We start from the raw sequence: 22,387 nt of genomic DNA on the forward strand, positions 1-22,387 counted from the left end.
CTGTCCATTAGAATATTTCTATTCAGGAATGGCGGTTTGGGACAAAATTCAATATTGCCTGCTTTATACTGGTTATTGTTCCTTTTCACTCCATTTCTATTTGTGACAACGTTTCCCATGAACTTGTATTATGCTTACAAGAAATATAATACTAAAATTACCTTTATAGGAATTTATGATCATCGTAACTCTCCTCTGCATTTTCCTGCCACTTGGGTGCCTTCAGCAAGAATACACCCTAGGCTTCATGCTTAACGAAAAAGACGAAGCTTCCTTGCCCATCTTCAAACACATAATAAAGTATGCCATCAATAAAGTCAACAGCAATTCTACTGGGGTCAACTTTAATTACGAGTTCGAGGAATACGATGGGTCTTCTCTTTTTGAAGTTGTCAATGCCTCATGCAACTTACTGACTAAAGATGTGGTAGTGGTGATATCTCCAGATATTTCCAACAATATTGCGAACCAAGCAGATGTATTTAACAGCGTCAAGATGCCTCTCATCGCATCTGCAGCAACAGATTCTTATCTACAAACTGCAGGAAGGAACCAACTGTATGTCATGGCCCCCTCAGATTTGACCCAGGCACAAGTTCTTGTGGACTTGCTGACAAAATTTGGTTGGACAAAGCTTTCACTGATATCCTCTGACAGTAACTACGGTATCCACAGTGCTACAACTTTACAACAGTTGCTGATTGAAAGAACGGCTGATGTCACTGCCGAGGAAGAGTTTGATGCTTCAGTATACTTCTTTGAAGCTGTAAGTGATCCTGCTGACCTGTACTTGGAGGATATTCTAAAGAACGTGGTAGAGTCTCTAGATAGAGTATTTGTTTTACATTGCGAGGACTACTACGGTAGATTTGTCCTGGAAGAGGCTTATAATGCAGGTCTGTTGAGCGAGGATTTTGTTTGGATTGTCACAGAAAGTATTGTTTCAACCCCACAATCACTGAGAGTTAGAACAACTGATAACAATTATTATTTTCCCATCTACTATGAGGGTCTGATAGGTATATCTCTTTATGTGGATACTGTGAATCCAACCTATAGAGATTTTAAGCGTGATGCTGTGTCATCTCTTGCAGGAGAGATGAAAGGTAGTGACATTACCCCTTTAGTAGCGATGCTATATGATGCAGCCATGCTCGCCACTACAGCACTTCAAGATAACATTAATGAGTTGACAGGAACTGTTGCAGATGCAAGATGTGGAAACAACAAATGGGCGGCTGGTAAAGACATTGCACGTTTTCTGACGACCACTAATTATACAGGAGCTTCTGGGTCTTATAATTTAGATAGAAATCATGCAAAAGATCATGACAGCCAATACAGAATCGTGAATTTCATAGATCCAGGGACAGGACTTGATAGTGGATTTTCGGGAATAGGGACGTGGACAACTGCTCAAGGACTCAAAATAACCTCAGGAGATATTCAATTTCTTGGAGGAGTCAAGAAAACCCCGACAGGCATTGCTGATACATTAGAAGGTCAGCATTTGAAGGTAGGGGCCCTTCATGCTCCTCCTTTTGCTATAAATGCAAATGTGGAAGGTTGCAAAGAAATAGAGTGCTGGGAAGGAATCTGCCCAAAGATTGTTAAAAGATTGGCAGAAGACCTTAATTTTACATACGAGTTTGTTGAGCCAAAAGATAAGAAATACGGCCTCTTGACTAAAACTGAAAGCAACCCAACAGGAGAGTGGGATGGCATGGTAGGTGACCTCTTAAAAAAAAGGATTGATATCATTGCCATGGATTTATCGGTAAGCTCACAGAGAAGATCGTATATAGACTTTACTTTCTCCTACCTGGACTCTGGAATAAGTGTCATAATGAAAGCGGAGTCTAAAACAGATAACAGATTCTTTTTCTTGAGTCCATTTGCCTTTTCGACATGGGTTGCGATATTCATAGCATTTGCCCTCATTTCAGTATTCCAGACTATATTTGGGAAGCTTTCTCCCTTTGATCAGCATGGGATAATAGCTTTTGCAAATGAAACTTGTTGCTGTAAAAGTTGTGAGGATCCTACGGATGATTCAGCCAAGTGTTTGGCAACTGAGGCACAAAAAGAGATCAATGCCGATTCAATTTCTCTGATTAATGCTGTTTGGGTAATCGGAGGCAGTTTACTTGGACAGGGAGGTGAACCTTTGCCGAGAAGCCCATCTGGACGAATGATAGTTCTGACATGGTGGTTCTTTGTTCTGCTTATCACCAATATGTATGGAGCTAACCTCACAGCCTTCATGACTCTTGACAACCAAGGTGTACCTATAAGTAAACCTTCTGAGCTGCTAATTCAAACTGATTATAAATGGGGTGTACGACATGAATCCATAACTGCAGTCCTTCTGGAAAACAATATTGAAACAAATTATCAAAAGCTAGGGAGCCAATCAGAAGATGTCCCAAGTTTTCATAGTGGGATGGAAATGGTTGATGAAGGTGGATTTGCTTTCATCGAGGATACTCTGTGGCTTGAATACTACATTTTTGACAGCTGTGAAATCTTCTTTGTTGGAGAAAAATTACTGACAATCCCACTTGCATTTGGTCTTCCAATAAACTCCCCCTACGCCAGACTGTTTAATCAACAGTTATTGAAATACCGTGAAGAAGGATTCTTTCACGACCTTTGGAATGAGCAAGGAAAAAGAATAGAAGAAAGGAAATGTGGTAAAGACAGCGTTGGCAGCGACAAAATGCTGAGTTTCCAAACTCTTATTGGTATCTTCTATGTTTTGATTCTTGGAGTGTTAGTGAGTGTAACCCTTTTGATCTTAGAATTAACTGTTGCAACAATACGCGACAATTCTCATGACGGCAAAACCACCTTTCTTGAGAGACTCAAGCGAAGACTAAAGTTAGCATTTGTAGCAACTAGCTTTCAGAGGAAAAGGAAGGGGCGCAGAAGCAAGTTGCCTATATCTCCACTTCCAGCAATCAGTCCAGTTGAACCAGAAATCTCTTCTGAGAACCAAGAAGAAAACTGCAAAGTTTAAGGTGAAGAAGTCTTTGATAAGCTTGAAGAGTATTGAGAACAATTTGAAAGATCGAAATTGAAAACAAAACAATATCTTTTAGGGTTATCTTTGATGGATAATTCTAAAAACTCTTTTGATGGTAGAATTAGAAAAAGAAGTTTAAATTACTAAATTAAATTATTAAATCTATTTTCTTAATATAATAGCAGTTTATTGGATATACAATTTAAAATTAAGTTTAATGGGTTCTTTTGCGATAGTCAAAACGCGACAACTAGCGCTGGATGGCGACAACTAGCGCTATCCAGCGCTAGTTGTCGCCATCCAGCGCTAGTTGTCGCTATCCAGCGCTGGATAACGCTGGCCAGCGCAAAATATATATGTTCGATAATTGTCGCTATCCAGCGCTAGTTGTCGCCATCCAGCGCTAGTTGTCGCCATCCAGCGCTAGTTGTCGCTATCCAGCGCTAGTTGTTGCTGGCTATGCGACACTGTCGCATGCGATAGTTTGCGATGGCCAGCGCAACTGGCCATCGCAGAAAACAGTTCGATAACTAGCGCTGGATAGCGACAACTAGCGCTGGATAGCGACAACTAGCGCTGGCCAGCGCTGGCCAGCGCTAAGCGATAGCCAGCGCTGGCCATCGATATCCAGCGCAAAATTTTGGCGCTATTACTCGTCAGCTAGCGCTGGCCAGCGCTAGCCAGCGCTAGTTGTCGCTAACCAGCGCTAGCCAGCGCTAGCCAGCGCTAGTTGTCGCTAACCAGCGCTAGCCAGCGCTATCCAGCGCTAGCCAGCGCTATCCAGCGCTAGCCAGCGCTGGCCAGCGCTAGCTGACGAGTAATATCACAACTATATTGCGCTGGCCAGCGCTGGCTGACGAGTAATACTAATACTAATATCGAGCGTGCTAAATCACTCTACAGTCGATCTTCGAGATTGTTCTAAAAGGGCCCCCGATGGTTGTAACCAACTTCAATCGATGTATTTTCGGACGCTAATTCCGAATTAACCCCCATGGGCCCATGACATATGGTTAAAATGCTCTCCTGACGAGATATTGGCGAAAAACTGTACATGTATCGATCACGTGATATGACCGTATAAGGAAGTTAGTCTAATTTCTCGTTATTATTAGGGTTTCAGCATATGTTTTTGTTAAGGATTGGGTTAGGGTTAGGGTTGGGATCAGATTAGAGGGTTAAGGTTTCGAAAAGTCGTTCAGAACCAGCTAGAGTCAGAGAATGGGTTAAAAAAGTCACGTGACAGTCGAGTGTAAAGTGATTAATCATCATCCGACTAATATCGCAAGTATATGATTTTGATACATTGCGCTGGCTAGCGCTGGTTAGCGCTGGCTAGCGCTGGTTAGCGCTGGCTAGCGCTGGTTAGCGACAACTAGCGCTGGCTAGCGATGGTTAGCGCTGGCTAGCGCTGGCCAGCGCTGGCCAGCGCTAGCTGACGAGTAATAGCGCAAAAATTTTGCGCTGGATATCGATGGCCAGCGCTGGCCAGCGCTGGCCAGCGCTAGTTGTCGCTATCCAGCGCTAGTTGTCGCTATCCAGCGCTAGTTATCGAACTGTTTTCTGCGATGGCCAGTTGCGCTGGCCATCGCAAACTATCGCGTGCGACAGTGTCGCATAGCCAGCGACAACTAGCGCTGGATAGCGACAACTAGCGCTGGATGGCGACAACTAGCGCTGTATGGCGACAACTAGCGCTGGATAGCGACAATTATCGAACATATATATTTTGCGCTGGCCAGCGTTATCCAGCGCTAGTTGTCGCGTTTTGACTATCGCAAAAGAACCGTTTAATGAGCTGAAAGAAATAAGGAACAGAGCTCAGTGCAACAACAACTTGGAAATATTTTTATGTTTATTAATATTGCAATGATAAGTCATTTTACATATTCAATTCTGCTACAGATTCCTGTGAAAAAGGTAATATTTTTATAACATTTACATTATATCTAATGTGTTGGTGCATTTTTAGCTAGTTGTTATACGTTGTGGGAGAGATGTATAGTTTATACATATGCTTATAGAGTCTTATTTCGTTTTGATATTATTCCAATATAGAAGTTGTTTTTTATCTAATCTCTGATTAATGATGCGTATTAAGATAATTATCTTATGATTTTATATGATTAATTTAACAATATGAATTTGATTGTGCTTGCATTCCATGCTTTTTTTGGTTGGTGCAATGTTCGAATTTGTATAAAATAAAAAATTTTTATATTCTGGAATCTGGAGTTATGTTTCCAATCGATGCTTTTTATCATAACTTGAAAACGTTTAACTCTATTTGAAGAACAAAAATATTAACTGAATTTATGTCAAACTATTGTTAAATCAGTAGCTTACAAGATACTGAATAAAATTTTGAATTTTAATGAATTATTTCATATTAGCGACACGAGAAACGCCATTGTTGGACGTGAGGAGAGTGAGGACTCCTCAAACTACATTAAATTAATTCCTTCTGTAACGTCCTCAATAAATGTAATAGATTTTTAGTGTTGTAATTAGTTTAAAACTAATATTGTATTTCTTAGTTACCTGCTTCCAACCTCTTCTGGAAGGACAGTCAAACATTCTAGTAGGACAGTCCATGACTTAGAATCTTGAGAGAACCTGAAAATTATTGAAACTTATTAAATTACCATTGCATCAATAATATGCTACAATACAAAGTTAAGTACTAACATAAATGAAAAGAATAAAGCATTACTGCATTGTTCGCATCATCAGATTCAAATTTGATGCAAAAATTTACATAATATATTGTGAAAGGATTTGATTTTAAAATTGATCACTGCTCAGTGAGTCCGAATCAAAGTAAACAATCACCTTGCTACAAGATCATTGACTACATTCTTCCAGGAAACCATTTGCAGAGCAAGATCTGCCACAGCTAACGAGAGCTTGGTCACTAAAACTGCATCACCTGATGATTTATATTGTCATTAATAGCAACTTCCAATTCCCTGATTTTGAAATAAAAAATGTTGTGTTTTTTGTTTAGTTAGCATAATCAAACCTCTATTTACAGAAGCAAATCATTTAAAAAGTTGAACAAATAACAAACCTTCACGATATAAGTCCAGATGTTTCAATAAGGAATCTCTTAAAGATGCATGACTATTCTCAGGAAGCTCGCGAAACTCTTTTTGGATCTTATTACGCAACATAGTAGCAGCAAAATTATTGTTCTCCTTTCCTTTGTTTTGAATAAGCAGGGTGTCAGCTAGTTCCCAAGCCCAAACACTGAAATTTTTAGCGGTTTGATATTTTTGATTTATAGTTTAGTTATCACAAACTTAAGTAGCAGTATAGAAGAGGGGATGTCTGCAATGGCTTTATTCTATTCCTATATTGTAGCTTTAAAGATTCTTCATAAGATTCTTAATAATATCAATTTTTTTAAAGGTAACCTTTGTTGGATATGGCTCAGGTATGTGGAAGCTTTCTCTACTCCAAGCTTATCTCTGTTCTGAGTATCATATAATACTGAGAGCGCAGCATACACTTCATGTAGCTGAGGCTTTCCTTCTCCTGCCATGCTCTATAAATAATATATTTAGGTTAAAGCTGCAAAACAATTTTTGTGAAAATCTAGTCTAAAAATGACAGAAGAACGCAGTTATAGTATGAATAACTGTCTTCCAGTTTTTCTCTTGAAACTACAATGTTGAATAAAGAGAAACTAACTTCATAAAATATTATCTATTCGACATTTAATTAATATTGGGTTGCAGAGGAATAGAATATACAGCTGCAATAAAATAATAAACATCTTTTCATGTAATGGTGATATCATGGTTTTGAATATATCGCAGTGAATTATTCACTGTCAAGCAGTGAAATATTGCTTTACTGCTATAACAGGCAGTGTATGTGAAATGTGTGATTTTTAAATTTCATTTGTGACGAGCAAACGTAACTTTGAATATTGAAATAAATTTTCGTGCACGTACAGAATGAATGTTTAATAATTTAATATATATGTAGACCAAGCTCTGTGCACGGGATGCTTCCTGGAAGAATCCAGTTCTTTTAGCGGGGCACCCTACCTAAAGCCAAATTGAGATATAATAATCATATTCCTAGGGAAATAATCAGAAATCGAATACCAATCAAATAATATGATATATAGGAGTAGTAACCATATTTACTATGCAAAATGCCCCAACCACATAGTGTAAATTTGTATAAAATTCAAATTCCATATCATCATTAAACCTCAATAGTCAATATAATAGCCCAAGCAAAATTAAATAACTTCTTATATACCTTACTGTCATACTACAAATTAATTAAACATTTGAAATCTGTTAACCAGAGAATAAATTTCTAATCCTAATGCAAGTGAAATAATTTAGATGCAATAATGAATGCCTAATGTGAGTAGCATCTGTCAATGTCCTTGTAAAACAGTCTGTACAAGAGATATGAGTAACTAATATAGAAGAAAAAAACAGGAAGTTGTCGTCTGTTGAAAAATAAATAAAATATCTAGAATATAGATTAGAATATAAAATAACATTCAGTCAATGTGTCGTCAATAAACTGTACGATTATCAAATGTTAAAACTGGGTGATACAGTCACCAAAAATAAATACTAAGTATAATAAGTTAATAAATTAAATGTGGTCTATAAAACCACCAATAGGATTTCTTAGAATATTAACAAATGAAACACAGAATCGCTATGCTACGAACCCCTCCCCCCCCCAGCCAGTTTCAAGCTTAGCCCTGGTTATATAGTGAGCTGTCAAGTAGATCAATCAAGAAATATCATTATCTAAACAATTGAAAAGACTTCACAATTAACATGCAATGGATGTTAATTATTTAAATAAACAGTGCCATGGAAACATGGAAGAATAATTAGGAAGTCCAAAAGAAAGTTAATCATGCCACCTATTAGTGTGATGATAGTTTGTAGACATGTGTGATGATGTGATGTCATAAATTTTACTTTACTTTTACTTTACTTTATTAAAATTATGAGAATTTTATCAAACCTAAATCTTCATGAACATGGACTGTACTTGTTCATTTGATGCGTACACAATAGGGTGGTCACTTAGAGCCATGTGGGAGAGTCAAATTTGTAAACCGGTAGTTAAACTACCTATCGACCTGTGCTTATCTCATTCAACAAATTTAGAATGGGATTTTACATAGTTATCATTGCCAGCCTGCATCTTAAATCAACCTCTCAGTCAGGATAATGCATTGCTAGCTATAGCCTGGATTTCCACTAGGTTTTTTTGGGACCCGTATTATAGCTTTTGGTGCTCCCTGGAGCTTTTAGTAACCCCAACATTTTTTTCGTGTCGTTAATTTGGCCGGGATATAGAACCTTATGCTACCAAATCGAACAAATTTTCGCAAGAAAGACCTTAAATTCGGAGAAAATACGACCACTCTGATGGTGCATAGCGAAGTCTGCTCTGTGGGGCCTTAGATACACCATTGGGATGGAGGATCCCACAGGTTCAAAAATATAATAAACACAAGACATAACATTACAAAATATTTGTATAAAACAAAGTAAGATTATTCAAACAATATACACATAATATAACAATTACCCTATATAAAAATTCAATATAAATTCAATAGAAAACTAAATAAACACCCTTTAAGTAGTATAAGTAAGCCAGTTTAAAGAACTGGCTCCAAATTTATATCTAATTCTGCTATTTTTACTGCACTACTACTTTTTAACCCTCTCTCTCCTCTAAGAGCTATGACTGTTTGTATAAAACATGCAAATCTTAATAAGGTGCATGGTTAATTTGTATGATATCTCTATTCTATATTTTAGAATCAGAATCAAATTTACACAGCAACACAATAAAAATACAACAATGACCCTATATAAAAATTAAATATAAAAATTAAATATAAAAATTAAATATAAAAATTAAATATAAAAATTAAATATAAAAATTAAGTATAAAAATTAAATATAAAAATTCAATAAAAATCTTAGTAAATTATATAAATTTTTAGTTCAACAAAAAAACATAGGATGTCTTGGTTGCAGCATTACTTCATTTAAAGGTGCACTTATTGGAGGACTTCGCCGCTTCGACGCGCCGCGCGAACTAGCATTCTTGCATCGCATCGTCGATCGTTGCTCTGCTTCGCAGAGCAACGATCTCGATGGGTTGACATCGTCAACCAAGTACACTTAGGGCCCGATGTAATTTCGATGACCAGTTTACTGATCATGTAGTGTTTCGGTGTCCATAATTTTGGACAAGGCATGTACTGTACAATTAAGTATGTGTTCATAAATATATGGAAGAATATCAAGCTGAGCGCGGCCCAATAATACATGTGATTTGAGAAGATTATCAAGAGGATTTGGAAGTTACAAGTAACGTTTCTTTAAAAAGAGTATTTCTACAGCAAGACGGATAAATTCGACGATTTGGTTTCATTTAAAAATTGTACTCCTACGGTAGCTTGGCCCGGGGTGTTACCTAACCACGTGCTTTCGCACCGCTGCGGCCGGGCATGTTTGTTTCACAAGTAAAAAAGGCGGGCTCTCGCTACTGCAAGCGCAAGGGCTCTGGATAGAGCAAAAAAAAAGATTGTTCATTGTTTATGGACTAGCCCGGCGCGCGCTACTTCATAGCATTTGCCTTGGGCCACTTTGAGCTAGAAGAAAGCGATACTTCGAAGAAATTTAGACGAGAAACTTAGTAAAATCCGTTAAGAAAAGGCCTACCTGGCACGCCAATCCCAATGCATGCGCGGCTCTTTTTTCGGATATACTGATTCCAAATCACCTATAGGTCACACATTTACCTAACCATGTGCTTTCGCCCTACTGCAGGCGCGCTTGTTTCACTTGTAACTGGTACGTGCACATGAGTTGTAGGTTTATAACCTACTGGGACGCGCGCCGAGTTGGACTCGTCGACGGTATATAAATAGGTTGTAGCGCGATGCACTACTGGGTCGCGCGCGCATCAAATAATGCTTCTCGCAACCACATCTTCGGTAGATCGGCGAAATGCACCACTGTGCCTCACCGAGCTGCGAAGGATTGACATCGTGAATCAAATAAATAGGTAGTGCGCCATCGACAGTGAGCCGCGCGTGCCGACTGTAGGATGGTTTTTTACTAAATAGATATTAAGTATCCTTCCCGACCTCCAATTGCAACAAAAATTGGTGAGCTTACTCATAGATTTACAAGGAAGGTGTCCGAAAAGTTTAAACATTAAAGCATATCCAACCATCAAACATTATGTTACAGCTAAAAGCAGCGTATTTTGCCCCATACCATTCTGATCACTATATCAACTCCGATATCCACCAAATTTTTCGGACAGTTGTGAAAGCCCTATTGGAAGGTTGTCGCCAATTTTCAGAATGATCTCATTCAAGGAACTGAAGATATATCCAAATAATACGACAAAAATCAACGAATTTGGTCAAATTTGGTCAAATTACGCGACTTTTACAGCTAATTTTGCTCCAAAAGCCGCGCACCATCAAAACTCACTGATCTTTCCAAAAAGGTATGACAAATTTGGTATTGTGAAAATTCTCACAGTCTCTAGAAAACAATGGTACAAAAAATTTTTAAATCCGAGCAAGTTTATTTTTATGGTGCACCCCCTAATATAAATAAATAATATATGGAACAAATATTTTACGAGTATCACCCGTTAACATGATGACACACGAGTAGCGCGCGACCGCCGACGGCGGCACATTTTACTTGTAAAACAAATGCGTCCTGGCTATTATATTTAAAATCACGTTGTCAAAGTCACTAAAACTGGACTTGAGGAAATATAAATATTACCGTGCGTCCTTAACACTTAACATATTTTCATGGCGCGATGTGGCGTAACCATCGCTAAATAGAGATCACATAAAATCTGATTGTCATGTCGTCTTCAACTGTCGTTTCAGTTTCACGTTTGTTGTTTTATGGTGCCACATGACTGGTGACAATGTTTAAATTGTAAAACGTGGTAATTAATAAATTATTCTGGGTCACGAAAATAATATTAATAGTGCAAGTGAATATATTAACAATTTTGTTGTTGTATATATCGCGCGCAATGCGTTACTGGGCCGCGCCGTGTTTCAAATAATGCTTTTTGCAACCACTTCGTTAGATTGGCAAAATGCACTACTGCCTTTTTTCAAAAGGGTGAAAAGGAAAAAATTCCTTTCGCTCAGATTGGATGGTTCCAAATGACGATAATATTACTGTCAATCATGAGACATGAAATGGTAGCAGAAGTCAAGACAACGGAGCTTTTCGAGAAAAATGACTTTTTCACAATCATCTATTATCCTGGTAGTATAAATGACCGCAGTCCTGCAGCTAAGCATGAAGTGCATAGATAAAGGATGATCCAAGTGGACATATCTGCCGTTTTCTGACAAAAGTGCTTAGGTAACACAGTTAGGTTCATTTTGTGCAAATTGACTTTAAAGATTTCAATTCTGTAATTGCTCTGGGCTAGCTGCTGTCAAATTTAAACTGCACCCACTATGTTTTTAACTCTAAGGTGCTTTGTTGACTTTTGAGACTTAGGTTTCATCATTCTAACTTCTCGGAAAGTGCCTCAAAATCACAAATTATAGTTTGAATTTCTGAGAATAGTGCTTAAGTACAATCACATCGGCAAATAATACATGTTCTCATGAAAATGACTCGTTCAAACCATTGGTCATCGAAAGTAAAACGAAAAATTAGCCTTAAACTGTTGTGATGAAACATTGGTTGTAAATAGGGGACACGCTGAAATAGAAAATTTGAAAATTTCGTTTTCTGAGAAAAGTGCTTAAGTACAGCCACATTAGTGGGAACTTTATCTGCGATCATTCTGACCTACTATTTTACGAACACGAAAACACTTCTTTCTCCCCTGCGGATTAAAAAATAGTCGGAACTCTACCAGTATTTCAACGAAGAGTTGATTAGTGATAATACGGGATAATAATAAATAAGTTTCTTTCTTTGGAAATTAAATTAAGAACTCAGATAAGGCTTTCTTCATAAAGACCAAGGATTTGACCAAGGATTACAATGCAATACATGAAATTTTCTTGTTGAATAGAATCGTTGATAATTCTCCGATAATATAAGCAGTCAAATCGATTAAAGTTAAACGGTGTGACTATATTATTGCTAACTAAGAATAATTAATTAATAATTATGATCCTAATGTATATTAAAACCTACAAAAGTACTGACCACTGTCAGTGTCATCGTGTTAAACCTAGAAATATACCCTCATTTGCACATGACGCACTTTCATGCCTGTACCCCAATCCAAAATTTGGTGTTTCCTGTCTAGCAAAATCATTATCGGTATCCAATCAATCATGATCAGGTCGTAATCTCCTCAGTATGTTTGGTAAAGCCTAATGAACCTCATTAATACACGCTAACGCCTTACTCATGATCAGATTGGGTAACGAGATCACTGATTGAGTGCAGAGATCACTGACTGAGTGCTCGGATCACGTATCTGATGGATTTTGAAATGGTCATAACTCAGCCAAATTTTGAACAATGAACTTGAAACTTTGGGAAATGTTTTAAATTATCAAGCCAAATGTGTTCACAAAATTTGGAGTTCTAAGCTTAAAGCGTTTTTATTTTATGAAGACAATAGTGAAAAAGAGAGAGTGTCATTCCACGCCCACTGTATTTGAGCGTGGCTTACGAAACTTTCAGGAAATCTAAGTTTGACCCATATCTATGAGTATTGCTGAAAGCACAGTGTAAGGCCTACACGGACCGCCTCTAACTAGCCAATCCCTGTTTACATGCCGTGTAGCAGGGGACTAGGAAGAGCTAAACTAGTAAGCGGGGCATAGCGGGGCTATAATCTCTGAAATTTTGGTGCAATTTGGAGACGAATTACGTCAGTTATTAAAAGGTTGCGTGTGGGTTGTCACTTTTGGGCCACCCTGTATACACCCATCCTCATAATATATCTATCTTTATTTATTTTCATTTTTGACACCAATTGATTGTCCAGCTTCAGGACCATAAATTATGGTAGCTGATTTGAATGCATCAACACATAATTTGGAGGGGCAAGTATCAAAATATCAATCCAATTTTTGATTATCGTGAATTCAATTATGTGTTTCTTTGTATGGAAATCCTGAAAACAAAAAAGATTATAATGTACAAGTGTTATAAAAAGATTACCTTTTTCACAGGATTGTGTAGCAGAAATGAATAAATAAAATGTCTTGATTGATTGTAAACCGAGACGGTGCCCGGGTGGTTCCGATGACCAATTTTAATCTTTTCAAATATATAATAAAAATAGTAATAATCCCTGAATCCCTCACAAGGGCACTAAACTCTTAATAAGAAAATGCCACACTGTAGAATGTTATGTAGCTATGTAGCTATGTAGCATAGCTACGTTAGCTATGTAACATAGCTATGTAGCTATGTTATGTAGCTATGTAGCTATGTAGCTATGCTATGTAGTTATGTAACTATGTAGCTATGTAGCTATGTTATGTAGATCAGCACTTTATGACAGTACAGAATTTAAACCTCATCTGACAAATATTGCCAAAACTTAAAGTTTTGTATGCTCCAACGGCCAGAAAGAATAACTCGACAAATAAAATTGTTTATCACAATGAGACGACTCCCCATCTTCTTACAAACATTATCGTCGCTAATAGTTATATAATAACAAGACATGTGTCATGTATTGAAAAAATATACTCTAGTGAAAGCCACACTCATCTCACTGATTTGTCTTCAGTATGAATTGTCCCTTCTTTGATGTAGTGGTGCTTGTTTGGCTCAGCGTTCTTCTTCTTCTTTTGCAACAAGAAGTCTATTTGTAACTCGATCCTCCAATGAGCTGTCCGGACTAATGAAGATTAAGCTAAACTTCGCTGACTGTCGTAGCTATCGAGCTTTATTGAGTATCTGATAGGCTGTACTGGAACTGGACAGAGTAACATTGACTGGCCGAGTAGTCTACTCCTTCAACTTGCCAACTCTACTGAGCTCCATTGCTGGTTTCAGTCCAATCTCCTCAAATATATGTCTTCGATAGTTCTGTTCAAGTCTTTACTGGAATCTTCAGACAAACCGAAAATCATGATTTTCTTTCTCCGGGGACCGGTCTTCTGCTTGCATCACAGACTTAACGACTTCTGATTCTCAATCAACTCATCCTTGGTTGAGCTTACTCCGATTTTCATCTGCTTTAACTTGTCATTTTGAAAGTGAACCAAATGAAGAAATGCTGCAAACTTTTCTTTATCATTTAATGACCTTTGAAGCAAAAGATGCTTGCACAGTACAGAAGTCATGTCAACTGGTGCTTCACAACCGAATTGATTCATAGTTTTTGCCATCCAAGCCTCAGCTTTAAACATAATACTGTAAATCTCCGTGTCAACCACAGCTGCCATGATGTAAGGCTAAGCTACGAGGCAAGAGGCACAATATCTCGCCGTTAAAAAAGGCGAGATAAGAAAGCAGATAAGATGAAAATAAAGCAGATAAGAATAAAAGAAAGCAGATATGATCATCGCAATATTATTAATAAACATGAAAAGAGTTCCAAGTTGTTGTTAAACTGTTCTTAATTTCGTTCACCTCATTAACCTCAATTTCAAACTGTATTCAATAAACTGCTGTTATATCAAGAAAAGAGATTTGATAATTTAAACTTCTTTTTCCAAGTGTACCATCGAAAGTGTTTGAATAATAAATTAAATAATTAAAGATAACCCTAAAAAGATATTGTTTTTTTTTTCAATTTCGTTCTTTCAAATTGTTCTGAATACTCTTCAAGCTTTTCAAAGACTTCTTCTTCTTATACTTTGCAGTTTTCTTGTCTGGTTAAACTGGACTGTTTGCTGGAAGTGGAGATATAGGCATTAGGCAACTTGCCTCTTCTTCACCTTCCTTTTCCTCCGAAAGCTAGTTGCTACAAATCCTAATTTTAGTCTTCGCTTGAGTCTTTCAAGGAATGTGGTTTTGTCATCATAAGAATTGTCGCGTATTGTTGCAACAGTTAATTCTAAGATCAAAAGGGTTGCACTAACTAGAACTCCCATGATCAAAACATAGAAGATACCAATTAGAGTTTGGAAACTCAGCATTTTGTCGCTGCCAACGCTTTCTTTACCACATTTCCTCTCTTCTATTCTTTTTCCATGCTCATTCCAAAGGTCGTGAAAGAATCCTTCTTCGCGGTATTTCAATAACTGTTGATTAAACAGTCTGGCGTAGGGAGAGTTTATTGGAAGACCAAATGCAAGTGGGATTGTCAGTAATTTTTCTCCAACAAAGAAGATTTCACAGCTGTCAAAAATGTAGTATTCAAGCCACAGAGTATCGTCGATGAAAGCAAATCCACCTTCATCAACCATTTTCCATCCCACTATCAAAACTTCGGACATCTTCTGATTGGCTCCCTAGCTTTTGATAATTTGTATCGATATTGTTTTCCAGAAGGACTGCAACTATAGATACGTGTTGTAAACCCCATTTATAATCAGTTTGAGTTAGCAGCTCAGACGGTTTACTTATAGGTACACCAAGGTTGTCAAGAGTCATGAAGGCTGTGAGGTTGGCTCCATACATACTGGTGATAAGCAGAACGAAGAACCACCATGTCATAACTATCATACGTCCAGATGGGCTTCTCGGCAAAGGTTCACCTCCCTGTCCAAGTAAACTGCCTCCGGTTACCCAAACAGCATTGGCTAGAGAAATGGAATCGACATCGATCTCTTTTCGTCCTTCAGCTACCAAACACTTGGCTGAATCATCTTCAGGATCCTCACAACTTTCACAGCAACAAGTTTCATTTGCAAAAGCTATTATTCCATGCTGATCATAGGGAGAAAGCTTCCCTAAAATAGTCAGGAATACTGAAATGAGGGCAAATGCTATGAAGATCGCAACCCATGTCGAAAAGGAAAATGGACTCAAGAAAAAGAATCTGTTATTTGTTTGAGACTCCCCTTTCATTATAAGACTTATTCCAGAGTCCAGGTAGGAGAAAGAAAAGTCTATATACGATCTTCTCTGCGAGCTTACTGATAAATCCACGGCAATAATATCGATCCTGTTCTTCAAGAGGTCACCTACTAAGCCATTCCACTCTCCTTTTGGGTTGCTTTCAGTTTTAGTCAAGTGGCCGTATTTCTTATCTTTTGGCACAACAAACTCGTATGTAAAATTAAGGTCTTCTGCCAATCTTTTAATAATCTTTGGGCAGATTCCTTCCCAGCACTCTATTTCTTTGCAACCTTCCACATTTGCATTTATAGCAAAAGGAGGCGCATGTATGGTCCCTACCTTCAAGTGCTGACCTTCTAATGTATCAGCAATGCCTGTCGGGGTTTTCTTCACTCCTCCAAGAAATTGAATATCTCCTGAGGTTATTTTGAGTCCTTGAGCAGTTGTCCACGTCCCTATTCCCGAAAATCCATTATCAAGTCCTGTACCTGGATCTATGAAATTCACGATTCTGTATTGACTGTCGTGATCTTTTGCATCATTTCTATCTAAATTATAAGACCCAGAAGCTCCGGTATAAGTAGTGTTTGTCAGAAAACGTGCAATGTTTTCTCCTGCCGCCCATTTGTTGTTTCCACATCTTGCATCTGCAACAGTTCCTGTCAACTCATTAATGTTATCTTGAAGTGCTGTAGTGGCGAGCATGGCTGCATCATATAGCATCGCTACTAGAGGGGTAATGTCACTATCTTTCAATTTTTGTTTAACTGAAAGAGATGACACAGCATCACGCTTAAAATCTCTATAGGCTGGATTCACAGTATCCACATAAAGAGATATACCTATCATACCCTCATAGTAGATGGGAAAATGCAGCCGACGAATGGCATTTGTTCTAACTCTCAGTGATTTTGGGGATGAAACAATACCTTCTGTGACAATCCAAACAAAATCCTCGTTCAACAGACCTGCATTATAAGCCTCTTCCAGGACAAATCTAGCGTAGTAATCCTCGCAATGTAAAACAAATACTCTATCTAGAGAATCTACCATGTTCTTTAGAATATCCTCCAAGTACAGGTCAGCAGGATCACTAACAGCTTCAAAGAAATATATTGAAGCATCAAACTCTTCCTGGACAGTGGTTTCAGCCGTTGTCTCTGTCAGCAACTGTTGTATAGTTGTAGCACTGTGGATGCCATAGTTGCTGTCAGAGGCTATCAGGGAAAGCTTTGTATAACCAAATTTCGTCAGCAAGTCCACAATAACCTGTGCCTGGGTCGAATCTGAGGGGGCCATGACATACAGTTGGTTCCTTCCTGCAGTTTGTAGATAAGAATCTGTTGCTGCAGATGCGATGAGAGGCATCTTGACGCTGTTGAATACATCTGCTTGGATTGCAATATTGTTGGAAATATCTGGAGATATCACCACTACCACATCTTTAGTCAGTAAGTTGCATGAGGCATTGACCACTTCAAAAAGAGAAGACCCATCGTATTCCTCGAACTCGTAGTTAAACTTGATCCCTGTAGAATTGCTGTTGACTTTATTGATGGCATGCTTTATTATGTGTTTGAAGATGGGCAAGGAATCTTTGTCTTTTTCGTTAAGCATGAAGCCTAGGGTATATTCTTGCTGAAGGCACCCAAGTGGCAGGAAAATGCAGAGGAGAGTTACGATGATCATAAATTCCTATAAACGTTATTTTTAGTATTATTTTTCTTGTTAGCATAATACAAGTTCATGCGAACTAATAATATAAATTAGTGTAACAGTCTTCATTGATTTAAATGATGGGAGTAACATTGTCACAAATAGAAATGGAGTGAAATAGAACAAGAACTAGTTTGAAGCAGACAATATTGAATTTTGTCCCAAACCGCCATTCCTGAATAGAAATATTCCAATGGACATTGATACCCCATGAAAATCTTATGCGGGAAAGATCAAACGGGCAATATGGACATATTTTAAACGGGCATATCATTTTCAAAGCCAGGATGCACTACATGAAGAATTCGTTGTAACTTTTTTTGAAAAGCATTCCAACTGTACCTTATGGTTCGAGGATTCTGTCGTAAAAATTTGAATTATTTTAGACCACGCCCATTCAAAATTAAAACACCTATATTGTTCTTTCTGAACATGCTGGACGCCTGATTTTTCAGTGATGGTGGATTATTAAATGTTGCATCCGATCTGAAAAACTGACGTGAAACGGATCAGAAATGATTGGGCAGCCTTAACGATTCCCATAATGTTTAATGGGGTGGTTAACGGGTTGACTTTATCACGTGATCAGGTAAGCCAATCACCTGATCACACGTAATGAATAAACTCGTTATGCTTCGTATCTCGGCCATCTGAGAAGCTACAACTCAATTTTTTCAGGACAAACGTTATTCGAATGGCCAAACACAATTCAATAAAATTTAGCTCGATTCGACTATCCAAACTATCAAATAAATGCAAAAACCTTCATTTGGAAAAAAAGAACTCAAATATTTTTCGGTTTGACAAATTCCTCGAACCAGTGGTGGTAGTAAGTCGTACCAGGAAGAACTATTTCAATTGGTCACTCAGTGACTGAGCTATTAAGGCCAAAGTATGCCAACTGACTTTTGGCCCACCCTGTATTATTGCTAACTAAGAATAAATAATTCATAATTTTCCTGATCATGTATAATAATTAATAAAACCTACTGACCACTGTTACCGTGTTTTAAAAACCTAGAAATATACCCTAATTTGCACAAAGCACATAACACACCCGCACTTTCATGCCTGTACACTGTACAGTGTACCCCAATAATACCACATATTCCATAATATCTCATCCTACAGCTCGTTAACATAAAACTTAATCTGCAGGTATCTGAAACTGGGTGCCGCACGACGAGAGGAGGTCACAACTCAACTTCAAGCCTGCTCAGCCACTGTCTTCTCCTTCCTGGAGTTTGTATCTGCTAACAGTGCATCGCTCCCTAACCCTGACTTTACTCACAATCACCTGTTCAGATGTTGGGGCAGCTGGCTTGTGTTAGGTAATTCTAATACTCCTTATCTACAGTGCCGGGGGGGGGGGGGGGGGGGGGGGGGGTGTAAATTAGGCTGTTGGTAATTATGCAATTATATTACTATAGTGGTGTAAAGACTCAAGAGACTAAAATAATTATCATCTATTTAATTCGCGTTTTTGACACCATACCACTTGGGGTCTACATTTTGGGCACTAAAATTCTTATTCTTTGGCCAATTTTGTATTTTTTCATGCTGATTTAAAGGCCATTAAAGCATTTGGACCAGTCAAAAAAGTTTCAGTTGTATATCTTTTACAAAGAACAAAGACTCCATCACGTAATCAATTACGTAACGCGTTACGTGCCGCCTAGCTGGAGTCTTATACTTTAAGTTTAATTATATAAAAAATATTTATTATAATAAATATTTAAATTTAAACTGAGTGATGAAAGTAACTCAAATAAAAACCTGAATTATCCTAATTGAACCACTAATGGGTATGTAATATGACCACACGTGTGCAGCAAAAACTTTTCAACCACCTGCACCCATTACTAACCACTAAGTGTTTTGGTGATAGATAAGAATAATGGCGTTAGTATTTGTACCCCAGAAATTAGCTGGGTACCTGTGAAGTGAACGGTTCTTAAAAACTAGCTGCGTATGTGTGAACTGTGAAGTAAACAGTTCTTAAAAACTAGCTGCGAACGGTTCTTAATCGTGAAATCCAAAACAATCCGAACACTATGTGACTCAAAGATGTGTGAAACAATAGACAATCACGAGACAAAGCCAACTAGTATGATCCAATTATTTAGATATTGGCGTTGGTATTTGGAAATTAACTGAATTAAAATTAAATAAAAACTAGCTGTGTACGAGTGAAGTGAACAGTTTTAAACCGTGAGATCCACAAAATCCGCGTGGTTCAAAGAGGTGTGAAACAATAGACAATCACGAAAGAACGTCAACTAGTATGATCCAATTATTTAGATATTGGCGTTGGTATTTGGAAATTAACTGAATTAAAATTAAATAAAAACTAGCTGTGTACGAGTGAAGTGACCAGTTCTAAACCGTGAGATCCACACAATCCGCGTGGTTCAAAGAGGTGTGAAACATCAACAATAGACAATCACGAGAGAACGTCAACTAGTATGATCCAATTATTATTATTAGAGCTTTAAATCAAGCTTCTAAATTCGGGATAGTCTGTGGCACCAACGCCCCATTCTAATGCTTCTACAGACCTACACAAGTGCAAGTAAGTAGGTGAATATTTCATGCTAGGCATGTGGCACCCATTACGGTAACCATCTATTGATAAAATTGATCCAAACAAAATTGATCCAATTATTTATAATTATATATTTTATTTGAATATTCTTTGCCAATGCTGTGAAATTCTATCAAAAGGAATGTCGATAGAAACTACAAAGATTACTACAAATTATAAATTATTTTAATATCGTTGCCAAATGGTACATTAGCAAAATATTTCAGGCAGGAGACATGCCGATCTGGCAGGGGTATATCAAACTTCTTAAGCTATCACTTACAGGAGACAAAATAGGTCACAAAAGTTCTATTGTGTCGATCTTATCTTGGCCGATTAGGGCAATTATATGTCCACTCCATTTATATTGCTGTCTATGTTATTTAATTTTTATTGGTTATTGTTACTATCTTGCAGTACTACTAGCTGTCTTTTGTAGTACATGCCCTGCTTCCTTCCTTTCCTAAATTCCTTACAAGCTCCTCCTCTCTTACACCCTTTTCACTCACTTCATGTCATTCACTCACTTCATATCTTATTACCACAGTATCTGCCAAAACCAACATAGCCCAAGTAGAAGGGGGCCTTGATATTGCTTTCCACTTGGCCCTGCATCCCATGCTGACTGTCGGCCTCCACTCTAAAAAAACGTACCTTCAGTGGAGGCCGAGGGTCAACAAATAGCAATGTTAGAGCTTGGTGGGAACAAATCCTGACCTCCTTTTACATCTTTGGGACGACTCTCGCAAATGCGAGAGGAATGACCCAGGGGAGGGCTCCATTGGTTTTAGTAGGTTGTATATTTTTTTAAAATTTTTAAAAAAATTTAAAAAATTAAAAAAATTAAAAAAAGCTGTGAAATTCCAAATAATTCTAAAATTACCGATAATTCACTGAAATTAAATTTAAAAATGAAAACTAGCTGCGTACGTGTGAAGTAAACAGTTCGTAACCGTGAGATCCACAACAATCTGCGTACAATGTGGCTCAAAGAGCTGTATATATACTGCCCTGTAATTACTGATAAATTCTAGGCATTTGTCAACTTTGCTTCCTGTTGACAAGCGTTATTGTTTCAATCATTGGTAGAACCACAGTATACAGAATCTTGTCTATACAGCGCGTTTGTGGCCATTGTATGTTGCCGATACAAAAGATTTGCTGTTAGAAAGCTTTAGACTTCATCCTATCTCTTTATCGAAACAAAAGTTTCCAAATATTTGTTTAACTTAGGTATGAATGGAGAGGAATATAAAACACTAATTTGATCATTAACTCAGTTTATAAACATTCCACTATGGTCACGTTTATTTCCAGAGAACTAGCGCTACAGATAGTCCCACGATTAGCAGCATTACAACCAACACTAGTAAACGCTATTAATACTGATAACTTGGATGTAGTGAATAGCATAACGAGGATAGTTACAGGTAACTTTATACTGATAAGAACTGATCTATCGTAGGGGTAGTATAACAGAAATAGTTGAGTAGGTAAAATAGAAAAAAATAATATCGTTATTCGATTAATAGATTGAATACAATGAGATTGGATTGCCGTAATTATCCACATTCCACAGTTATGTACAACCCGTACAAACAATTATAAAACAAGTGCTTATTTTTCTATGCTTGTTTTGGTATTCAAATCATCACAAAGGAAAATTAAACATCTTCATTAGTACAAGGCGTTTATCATTCCACTGAAGTGCCCTTAAACAAGTATTGAATTTGAACGATATCAACTGCTCTACAAGAGAAACTAGAATGCCTGAAGTACAACTTGAGCTTTAGCCCCCCAATTGGCATAGGCTACCTTCGGTGGTTCATGTCAACGACGATGCCTTCTACCATGCCAATCATCTCGATGATATAGAATTCGAAAACCGGGATATCTTCCGAGGGATATGGCCGACGTACCTTCAAGTTCATACCTAATCTGCACAGCATTTAACATTTATATTATTTATATTATTATTAATACCTAACGACTGCTTTTCTTACTTTCTGTATGTAAAATTGATTTATAAATATTATCTTTTAAAATTGAAAAAAAGATGAAAAAATT

At 37.6% G+C, this 22,387-nt stretch overlaps 3 protein-coding genes across 5 annotated transcripts in view; 2 read left to right on the forward strand and 1 right to left on the reverse strand.

Annotated features, from left to right (window-relative positions):
* The window catches only part of LOC134824345 (transportin-3-like), a 41,514-nt gene extending 34,925 nt beyond the window's left edge, over positions 1-6,589 (reverse strand). For all 3 annotated transcript variants that reach the window (XM_063836231.1, XM_063836233.1, XM_063836232.1), the window contains exons 1-4: positions 6,442-6,589; positions 6,096-6,274; positions 5,858-5,954; positions 5,567-5,641 (exon numbers count right to left, since the gene is read on the reverse strand). In XM_063836231.1, coding sequence (XP_063692301.1) covers positions 5,567-5,641; positions 5,858-5,954; positions 6,096-6,274; positions 6,442-6,569 — 479 coding nt within the window. In that variant the 5' untranslated portion in view covers positions 6,570-6,589. The remainder of the gene's footprint in view (positions 1-5,566; positions 5,642-5,857; positions 5,955-6,095; positions 6,275-6,441) is intronic.
* Positions 1-22,387, forward strand: part of LOC134824344 (NAD(P) transhydrogenase, mitochondrial-like) — a 1,149,555-nt gene that overhangs the window by 54,424 nt on the left and 1,072,744 nt on the right. The gene's annotated exons all lie outside the window — the stretch shown is intronic.
* LOC134824464 (glutamate receptor ionotropic, kainate 2-like) lies at positions 248-3,122 on the forward strand. The gene is made up of 2 exons (XM_063836369.1): positions 248-2,533; positions 2,615-3,122. The coding sequence occupies exons 1-2, from the start codon at positions 248-250 to the stop codon at positions 3,017-3,019; spliced, it is 2,691 nt and encodes an 896-aa protein (XP_063692439.1). The 3' UTR covers positions 3,020-3,122.

Source organism: Bolinopsis microptera, chromosome 12 (genome assembly GCF_026151205.1).
Source record: "Bolinopsis microptera isolate Bmic1 chromosome 12, MBARI_Bmic_1.0, whole genome shotgun sequence".
Classification (NCBI taxonomy): domain Eukaryota; kingdom Metazoa; phylum Ctenophora; class Tentaculata; order Lobata; family Bolinopsidae; genus Bolinopsis; species Bolinopsis microptera.

What these genes read in the sequence shown, in the direction of transcription:
- LOC134824464 (XM_063836369.1), top strand. Translation starts at nt 248, where the DNA reads ATGCTTAACGAAAAAGACGAAGCTTCCTTGCCCATCTTCAAACACATA. An exon ending in ACAGCTGTGAAATCTTCTTT is followed by an intron (nt 2,534 to 2,614) that starts GTTGGAGAAAAA and finishes TTTAATCAACAG; the next exon opens with TTATTGAAATACCGTGAAGA.